The 10,333-nt window shown below is 43.6% G+C and overlaps 2 protein-coding genes across 2 annotated transcripts; both read left to right on the top strand.

Annotated features, from left to right (window-relative positions):
* Positions 1–38: 38 nt before the first annotated feature.
* On the top strand, positions 39–3,448 carry srp19 (signal recognition particle 19). Its single transcript, XM_070904454.1, has 5 exons — positions 39–205; positions 1,717–1,792; positions 2,444–2,515; positions 2,622–2,730; positions 3,023–3,448. The coding sequence occupies exons 1-5, from the start codon at positions 168–170 to the stop codon at positions 3,151–3,153; spliced, it is 426 nt and encodes a 141-aa protein (XP_070760555.1). The 5' UTR covers positions 39–167; the 3' UTR covers positions 3,154–3,448.
* Positions 3,449–4,443: 995 nt separating this feature from the next.
* rsph14 (radial spoke head 14 homolog) lies at positions 4,444–8,169 on the top strand. Its single transcript, XM_070905098.1, has 6 exons — positions 4,444–4,618; positions 4,940–5,042; positions 5,528–5,646; positions 6,415–6,637; positions 7,587–7,723; positions 7,880–8,169. Exons 1-6 carry the CDS (start codon positions 4,444–4,446, stop codon positions 8,167–8,169), a joined length of 1,047 nt encoding a protein of 348 aa, XP_070761199.1.
* The last annotated feature ends 2,164 nt before the right edge of the window (positions 8,170–10,333 follow it).

The following is a 10,333-nucleotide window of genomic DNA, read 5'->3' as shown; positions in this document are numbered from 1 at the left end:
TGTAACACCGGCGCACTTGGTACAGTGAGCAAGTCAACAGTCAGTGTGCATGTGGAGCAGCCGTATGGCTGCGTGTTTTACGGCACAAATCAAACCGCGTCGTTAGTCTCTCAAACCAGCAGAGACTTAACCTCCTGCAGTCTGACGAACCACCAAACGAACAAAGAATGGCTCATCTAACTGAAAACTCCGCTGACAAAGAGAGGTGAGTTCTTGTAAAAACGAGTCTGTTAGCCTAGCCCAGCTAAGCTAAAGCTAACAGTGATTAGCTATTCGGTCACGCATTGTAAAATCCAATAGAAGATTTTTGAATTTCAGAACAACTTGGGTGTCTGCAAATGTAAGAAGAAGCTGATAGATACTGTAGTAAATATGTCGACAAAGAAGGGCCACTCTTCAATTCGGCATGCATTATATTCGGGTTTTAGCTTTTAATCCAACAAAAACTACTCTTTTGGTGTAGCTTACGTTCCTGGGTCCACTACAGCCCTCGACGAGGTAACGTTTGTGAGATGAGACTATGTTAGCTAAATGTCGAGCAAACCGAGTAAAAATGTTTAGCTTAAAAAACCCGTTTGCCACTAAACCACATTAGAATGTCCGTTTTAACTGATTTGGATATAAAGTCACGTTTTACGAGATCTTTTGCCGTAAATGTTAAAGTGGCCTAGTTTTTACATTAAGTTTGGCCTGTTGGTCTGTCAGTACGACAAAGTGGCGTTGTTGCCCTCTAGCATGACGTGTATAAAGGGTCCTTTAAACCTCAATATGTGGCCGTCTAATATTGACTCCACCGACGTTATATTGTTTTCTATGGCTGAAGACGTTGGAGGACAAGAACATGTTCTACTTCACATTGTAGAAATGCTATTAGATGAAGTGTAACGCTACGCGAGGTTAACTTCTCAGTCAGGTTAGCAGGGGGTTGGCCATTAGCTAGTCACAGTGTTAGCCAGTGTTTTGTCCCACTCAGCTGTGAGTTCCGGGCAGCAAAGTCAGAAATGTAATCAAACTACAGCTATTCAACAATTAAATAAACAGTACCCGTGTGTGAATAAGCCTGCAGCCAGCTGATCGCACACAACTGGATTTAAACACACCTTCTTAAAGTCAGTATGAACGCTGCAGTGAAGTCAATGACCTGTAAAGAGGTCTAGGACTATTTTCTTCATCGTTTGGTCTTTTAAAAAGTCATAAAATATTGAAAAATGCTCACCACAATTTCCAAGTTAAAGTCTTTATATTGTCTATTTTATCCAACTAACCTATCCAAAACCCAAAAGTTATTCAGTGTACTAACGTAGACGACTAATAAAATCAGTAAATATTTACAGAAAATTGACTTTTATCTGTGCATCTCAAAATTACAACTTCAACGTCTCATTACTTCCACAACTAACTGTTTTCTGGTGAGTCCATGATCATGGATCTAAAGAGACTGTCCTGGTAAAACAAAGAGTAAACAAATAAAATAGATCCCAAAAGGTGGTGATAAGAGAAGCATTGTGAGTCAGCGTCCTGTCTCTCCTGTCTTTGTCTCCAGGCTGAGAGGAACAGACAGAACATACAAGTCACTCATCACTACAGAAAGATGTTAGATGTCATAATAATATCAAGATAACTGGTTAAAAAAACAATATATGATCTGTTATGTTGAGATAATAAAATGACTAAATCATTTGCAGCGAGTCAGTCTGTGTGTGTGATGTGTTCCAGGTTCATCTGCATCTATCCGGTCTACATCAACAGTAAGAAGACTCTGGCTGAAGGACGAAGGATCCCTGCAGAGAAGGTGACGCTTTTTACTTTCCGCTGTGTTTTGTCCGCTCTGTAGAACTCTTGCTAGAACTTGTGACTGATACTCGGCTCACCTGTAGCCAGATGTAACCTGTGCCCCAGAACACAGAGGCCTGGTCCAGGCTCAAGGGAGACTTTAACAGCACTCTCCTGCGATCCTCAGGAAAACGTGCTGTCAACTCAGACTGGTCCTGCATTAGTTTGTCCCTTGTTTTGCTGTGGTGACCAGAGCAGAGTCTCAGACTCGGTCTCTGTGGTCTCTTTAATGCTCAGCTGGATGTCTGAAGTTTTCCTCACCTGTTTGTGATGTTTCAGGTGGTTGTACTAATTCATGGTGTAACTTTTGGTTTTAAAGTAAGTTGACTGTTGAATTTGTTTCCTCACAGCAGTCTGAGCAGCTGTTACACTACAAGCACAGAGGATACTGTGGCTGGGTTTCCTAAAGTCTGCCACATTTTCTAAGAAGCTTTTACTCCTGAGTCTCTCACTTTTACGTCAACATCCTGCCCCCCCTCTGCACTGCAGTGTGACATAGAGACCTGAATGAGGATCACGTTTCAGTTAATCGTGCAGCCCTAGCTGAAAACATGTGGAGTGTAACATGTAGTTAGTAAACCGTGACGAGGCCGATGCTGTGTGTCTGCAGGCTGTGGAGAATCCGTCCTGTGCTGAGATCAGAGACGTCCTGACGGCTGCGGGGGTCAACGTCTACGTGGAGGTGAAAAGAACCTTAATTGTTCCTGCAGCACAGAAGAAGATGACAACAAATGTCACACACTTAAAAACACTTGATATGATGACGTGTGTGTTTGTGTGTTTTCCAGAACAAAATGCACCCCAGGGAGTGGAACAGGGACGTCCAGTTCAGAGGTCGTGTCAGAGTTCAGGTGAAGGAGGCCGACGGCAGCTTCTGTCAGGAGAAGTTCGCCTCCCGTAAGTCCTGCACACACAGTGTGTGTGTGTGTGTGTGTGTGTGTGTGTGTGTGTGTGTGTGTGTGTGTGTGTGTGTGTGTGTGTGTGTGTGTGTGAATCGTAATTGAAGAACAGAATAATTATGTTACTGAACTTCTGGAACGGAGTCCCATCCGATTCTGTATATTTACTTACATGTTGATTAAATATGTATCTGACACAATTTACTTTTCACGAGCTGCTTGATCCGACAGTCGGCGGTGTAGAGAATAAACGAAATAAATGACGCGATGATTTATTTTTGTTCTTCCAGGTAAAGAGGTGATGGTTTACGTCGCAGAGATGATCCCTAAACTAAAGACTCGGACCCAGAAGAGTGGAGGAGGAGACACCAGCTCTCAGCAGGGCGAGGGAGGAAAGAAGAGCAAGAAAAAGAAGAAATAGACTCTTAGAAATGACGTGTTTTCAGTTTTTTTTTTGTATTCATTTCTTTTTAAATACATGTTAAATATGAGGTCAGCAGTGTCGAGCAGAATCAAACCCTGAAGGTTGTTTTGAAAGGGTTTGTTGTCACGTGACCTCGGACACTCTTTTCTTTATATTTTGACCACACTGAACTGCGAAACCTGCTCGCAGCTCCTCATCTAGTTTCCAAAAACAGGCCCGAGCCGAGACTCATTTCGTCCTTCATCGTTCTGTTAACTTCATCGTCTCTTTCAATAAAGACTTCATGTTCTCACATTTTTGTTGGTTTGATTTGACCAAATGAATCGTCCTCGTGGAAGCAGTCAAAGAAAGGCGTTGTCTTGTTTCTCTGTCTCAAAGCAGAACTGGACCTGATGGTTCTGTCAATACAAGCTCAGGTTTAACTAAACCGGATGATTAGTTTAGACTGTCTAACTTCCTCCGGTTGTTTTAAAGAAAGTCAAAAGAACGTTAACATCATGAGAAGTACCTCTGGTAGAAGCCTGTCCTCTTCTGATGCTGGTACGGCTCTTTGAAGTACTTGGATCTCAGGCCAGGTCCACCTCGTAGAACCTGGGCAGAGCTAGAGACCAGAAGGAGAACGCATACAGCCGTCACATACTTGATCCTGAATCATGTCTCTTATTCCCAGCTGCGGTGATCAATAGGCTGAATGATCTCTGCTGGTGTTAGTTAGACTCCTGACAAACACTAACCACAGAGACCAGATCCTTCAGTCCCTCAGCTGGATCACACCGGCTTCCTGTAGAGTTCACTTCAAAAATAGTTTTATGATGTTTTAATTCTCAGAGTTCGACCATTATTATTGATTATTTTCAGGTTCATCACAGTTTGGACTTGTTGCTTCTGTAACTCCAGACTCAGACATACTAAAGAAGAATAGAGTAACAGAATTTAAACCTCTGTGTAAAACTTGTTAAACTTGAGTCGATCTGTCGACCCTGTGGCTGTTAAAGGCCAGGAATGATGTAATATAGGAACTGAATGATGTCATTCATGTTTGTGTTGAAGGAAGTTTTGAACTGAATGTTTGCGTCTCTTCAAACTTCTGCTTTGATTAACATCCTGTCATCATTTGAATGACTTCAAGATAAGTTACAGACGCTCGAGGAACGGAGGCGTGGCCGGAAGTGGCACCATGACGTCATCGGCGCTGTGTTTTCGGTTACCAGGCAACGGTGTTTCTGCGTTTCGCCTGTTGGCGAACTGAACAACGATCCCGCTTTTAATTAAACTAGTTGATTAAACATGGCCGCCTCCCCGGTGGACTCGACCCGGGCCCCGGTGGCCTTCGGGCAGCGGGCCGTGCCGCAGCTGTTCGAGGAGCTGCTGCGGCCGGAGGCGGGCAGGAGGCAGCGGGCTCTGGCTTCACTCTGCGACCTGATGCACGACCCGGAGCGGCTCTACCAGACTGTTAACGGGGGTAACTGCGGGTTCACAACCACCGCACATCATGCATCACATGTGTAGACTAGTTACTAGTTTAAGACTTCTACACACAAAACATCTGAAGAGTTTATAAAATATGGTGTTTTGTCATAAAGTCAACTCTCAGTTTATACAAGTTCATCTGAAACAATTAGTCCGTTAATTAATTTGATTTAATTTAATTTCGATTAATTTGAAACTAAATGTGAAAATACATCATATAAAATGGAGAGATGGGAAAGGAAAGGACATTTGTGATAATTAATAATAGAACAGAATAATCAAACGCTGACATTTTGTTTTTCTACTTCTGCAGGTTTTCTGGAGCAGCTGAAGGTTTTGTTAAAGGACGAAGATCCATCAGTCAGAACAAAAACCTGCGAGCTGCTTCACATGCTGACCGCCCACAGCATCGGCAGGTAAACAGAGAGACAGGAGACAGAGAGACAGACAGGAGGGAGACAGGAGACTAAAACAGCTGCTCACTGTAGTTTTTATCAAACAAACAGGAGGAAATAGAGCATTTGTTGGGGACTATTTTCAGCAGCGGATGAATCCACATGTGGGGGCAGCGGGACGGTGTGTATGGGACTGAGTCGAGATAAACTACAGTGTGTGTGTGTGTTCATGGTGATGAAGGAACATGTTTTAAATAATAATAATAATAATAATAAGATATATCGGGCTGTGATATAGACACATCCACTGCTGCGTTGAGTCTGAACGTGAGAGGAGCGGTTTGTCCCTGCTGTACTCTGAGATGCCACCAGCAGGTGGCAGTATAACACATCCGTGACGTCCAGGTGAACCTGAGGCTCAGACAGAGAAACGAGGCCTCATGATGGACAATGGGGACTTAAATCACTGTTGGGTTCATGAGTGCGTCTCTTGTCTCCTCCTGCAGACAGGCTCTGCTCTCCTCCTCCCTCCTCCCTCCTCTCTCTCAGCTGTTGGACGACTCCTCGTCCTCCTGCAGGAGGAACGTCCACCGAGTGCTGAACCGCCTCACTCTGCTGCCTGCAGGTTCCGACTCTTTATTGTGTTTCTGTCTTGATTCAGTTCTGTTCTGTTTGTGTTTGGGAACCACGACTCAGTTCGAACAGAAGCATTATTTCTATTACTTCACTAAATATATTAAACACCGAAGACTGCATACTGTTTCCATTAAAATTAAAAAATGAAACTATTTCCTTTTTATAAACATGTTAGCCTGAACGGTGTTGCACACATAGCTCACTCTCAGGAGTAGTAATAGTTGTACTTTTTAGCAGTAACAGTAGCAGTAACACTAGTAGTGACTGTAAAAGTATAAACTTTTCAATCCTAGAAGCTTCAATTCAAGAACAACTCAAAGAATTTCAGAAAACAAAATCCACGGCAGGTTGATGCAGAATCAGCATCATTTAATATTATATTATTTAAAATAAATGGTTTGACTCAGCATGTGATCAATTAACTGATGACTCCAGTCGGTTTGGGTCTCATTCTGGTAGTTTTGTAAAACTGTTTCTATCAGTAGTAATAAACTTGTTCTAATAAACAGAAGAAACACAATCAGGCAGATTAGAAACAAACCAACAGTTTATCTAAACACTTTATTTGGAGGTCAAACTGAAAGTGAGCGTAGTTGAAGTGTCACTAATAAACTGTCATTGCTCAGAAACACTGTGAGCTACAGTAAGTACTGGAGGTCAAAGTTGAAGCAGGAAGTCGGTCTGTCAACTGTGATGGATGTTTATGACCGTTTGGATCCTGATTTTACTAATCCAACCCTGGGATTACATCCTGCAGGTGCAGACGCTCTCCTGACTCTGGTTCCTAAACTGATGCTGAAGCTCAGACAGGAGGAGGAGGAGGAGGTGCAGGTGCTGCTCCTCTCCACCCTCAGCTCCTGCTCCAGGCTGGACCCTCTGCCGGCTCTGGCCTCTGACGGTGTCTCACTGCTGGGCCACAAACTCTCCCACCGCTCCCCGAACATCCGCAGGGAGGCGGCTGCAGTCCTGATGGACCTCAGGTTAAACACCAGGCTCTGTTCTATAGAGTAGGGAAGTGTCCAGTGTTATTTATGTCACTTCAACTCCTTTCAACATTTATTTCACCTCACTCAGTGCCACTCGTTTCAGTGTTTGTTGTTTCTGACTGCTGGTTTCAGTGTTTGTTTGTTTGTTTCTGACTGCTGGTTTCAGTGTTTGTTTGTTTCTGACTGCTGGTTTCAGTGTTTGCTTGTTGCTGTCTGCTGGTTTCAGTGTTTGTTTGTTTGTTTCTGACTGCTGGTTTCAGTGTTTGTTTGTTGCTGTCTGCTGGTTTCAGTGTTTGTTTGTTTCTGACTGCTGGTTTCAGTGTTTGTTTGTTTCTGACTGCTGGTTTCAGTGTTTGTTTGTTTATTTGTTGCTGTCTGCTGGTTTCAGTGTTTGTTTGTTGCTGACTGCTGGTTTCAGTGTTTGTTGTTCTGGTTGCTGACTGCTGGTTTCAGTGTTTGTTTGTTTGTTTGTTGCTGACTGCTGGTTTCAGTGTTTGTTTGTTTGTTTGTTTGCTGCTGTCTGCTGGTTTCAGTGTTTGTTTGTTGCTGACTGCTGGTTTCAGTGTTTGTTGTTCTGGTTGCTGACTGCTGGTTTCAGTGTTTGTTTGTTTGTTTGTTGCTGACTGCTGGTTTCAGTGTTTGTTTGTTGCTGACTGCTGGTTTCAGTGTTTGTTTGTTTCTGACTGCTGGTTTCAGTGTTTGTTTGTTGCTGACTGCTGGTTTCAGTGTTTGTTTGTTTGTTTGTTTGTTTGTTGCTGACTGCTGGTTTCAGTGTTTGTTTGTTTGTTTGTTGCTGACTGCTGGTTTCAGTGTTTGTTTGTTGCTGACTGCTGGTTTCAGTGTTTGTTTGTTGCTGACTGCTGGTTTCAGTGTTTGTTGTTCTGGTTGCTGACTGCTGGTTTCAGTGTTTGTTTGTTTGTTTGTTGCTGACTGCTGGTTTCAGTGTTTGTGAGGATGGGAGGCGGCAGGTGTGTGAGGAGGCGATACTTCCTGTCCTGGTTGGTCTGCTGCAGGACGACGACATTGAGGTTCAGACCAACGCTGCAGGAGTCATCATGTACACTGTGATCATCACCACAGGTACAAACACACAACTGATTTTTCAAACTGTCAGTAAAGTGGACACTCTCAGGGACAACAAGCTGCCTGCCGTCCAACAGCACTGCAAGTTCTGGAAGTTGATTCTGTTTCAACTAAACGCACCACCTCCTGACCTATCTGAATGTCCTCCTGCAGGTAAGCAGCAGTGTCTGGATCTGGACGTCGTCCCCGTCCTCCTCGACCTAGTGTCTGAGAAGAAAGAGGAGGAGGAAGAGACGGATAAGGAGAGGAGGAGGAGGAGGAGGAAGGCCCTCATCATGTACTCCCTGCGGGCTTTGACCGCGCTGGCTGAAGCTCCAGACGGCCGCCGCCTCCTGCTGGAGCAGCTCCCCCTGCTGGTGAGGAGGAGCGAGGCTGCAGAGCAGGACCAGGACATCCGGAGGACCGCTCAGACTGCCGTCAGTGTCGTCACCTGGACTCCCTGAGACACCGACGACCTCTGACCTCCAGAACAGACCTACTAGGTTAGCCTCAGCGAATAAGCTGATGAATAAAAGATGTAATTATATTTATATATGTTATATATATCATTTATTATCTGATGAATGTTTTAGATTTTTGAATTTGCTTGTTCTTGATACTACATACTGCAGGAGTTTTATCTTCACCACATGAAGAGCAGGAAAGACCTGAAACTAGAGCCGAAACAATGAGTTGATTAATTGATTATTTAGTATTTTAAGCTTAAATACCAAATAATCTGTGGCTGCAGCCTCTGCTCTGGTTCCAAATGTCAATATTTAGTATTTAATTTTCGATAATAATAAAACTGAAACTTCAGCACAAACTGATCTGGACATTTGTCACTATTTTCTGACCACTATTTTAAGACCAAACGATGAATTGACTGATCTGGAAAATAATCAGTAGATTAATCAATAAAGAAAATAATGCAAAAGTCTGAAACCAAAAGGTTCCCTGTTTTCTGAGAGAGAGAACAAAGACAGCACACCTCGCAGGGTGTGATACTTCTTGTTTACTTCCTTTTTTTATTTGATCATTTGGATTTTTAACAACTATAAACAGCAAAAAGCATCTTAATGGGCAGTTTTTAGCCACATTAGCAGCGCGGAGAATGTCGGTGTGTTGGTCCTCCGCTTTGGTCCAGACTGAAATATCAACTTTTGACTCTAATATCACTGAGGACCTCTGGGGGCCTCTCAGTGACCCCAGCAGGGCCACAGACCTCAGTTTGAGCTCCCTCTGAGTAGCATCACCTTCAGCAGTGTGTTTGTCCTGAATCGTTTCCTCTCTGACCTGCTGCACTGAATGCAGCTGCTCTCCAGTCAAATTAAGGCCATCACATGAATGAGGCTCTTTTGTCTGAAGCTCAGGGCGCTCACATGAAGAGGAGAACCACCGAGAACCATCGAGAACCTTCGAGAACCATCGAGAACACCACGACACCACGACACCACGACAGGAAGCAGAGGTGAGGAGCAGGCTCGGGAATGTCTGAGCTTACCGCTACTTTAATATTTAATATATTTATTAACATGTATTAACAAGTAAACTCAAAGGTGTTGAATGTTTAACTTCTCCGAACAAGAAGGTTTAAATCAGGAACTGAGGAACGAGTCAACGTGTTTATGAATCTGACGTTTGATTCCAACTAAAGTAAAATCATCCATCACTTTTTAGATTGATTCCACTGGATTTCATTTTCTAAACATCGACCTGCAGAGAGTCACCCTTTCTTATTGCATTTTATTGACTTACTTGATTATTATTTATCATTATTATTAATAGTAGTATTTAAACACAAGTTAAGGATAATTAGATTAATTAATAATGAAATAATTACAATAAAGTAATAGAATAGAGGATATTAAGAATTTTTAAAGGTCTAATCAGAGAATCTACATTCAGGATTCCTGCTGTCCGTCTGTCACGGACACTCCTGCAGGAGCAAGACACCAAAACCTTTTGTCTGTCTGTCTGTCTGTCTGTCTGTCTGTCGGTCTGTCTGTCTGTCGGTCTGTTGGTCTGTCTGTCTGTCAGTAACAACTTAAATGTACACACACACACAAAAAACACAACATGTCTCATTAAAATGTGTATTTCACAATTATAATTGCAGGAGGGGCGGCGCCCCAACGCCCTTAATGGACCACGCACCCCTGACCCGGACCCCCTGGGACCCCCTGACCCCCTGGGACCCCCTGGGACCCCCTGACCCCCTGGGACCCCCTGTGCTCAGTAACCCTTCCACACCTCCCGTAGTTTCAAACTGAACCTTTTTTCTGTGGAAGAAAATCAACAACAATAATCCTGACAGTTGAAACTGAAAGTTGACACAGAATATTATAGAAATATTAGAGCCTTCAAGGTCAAACTCTGAAGTATTTACTAAAACAAATAGATTTGTGTTAAAATATACTGTGACACACACACACACACAGACATGTTGCACTGTCATGTTTACCCCCCCCCCCCCCCCCCCCCACCCCGCCCTGCTGCAAATGGATTGGTCCAGAGAGAGAGACGTTGACAGGTAATGGGCTGAAACAGCAACAGCAGAGAGAGAGAGAGAGAGAGCGCGGCACACTGCTGCTATCACACACACTCACGCACACTCACGCACTCGGA

The sequence above is a fragment of the Enoplosus armatus genome, chromosome 4, assembly GCF_043641665.1.
Source record: "Enoplosus armatus isolate fEnoArm2 chromosome 4, fEnoArm2.hap1, whole genome shotgun sequence".
Taxonomy (NCBI): domain Eukaryota; kingdom Metazoa; phylum Chordata; class Actinopteri; order Centrarchiformes; family Enoplosidae; genus Enoplosus; species Enoplosus armatus.
The sequence above is the reverse complement of the archived record's forward strand: the minus strand, read 5'-3'. Positions and strand labels throughout refer to the sequence as shown.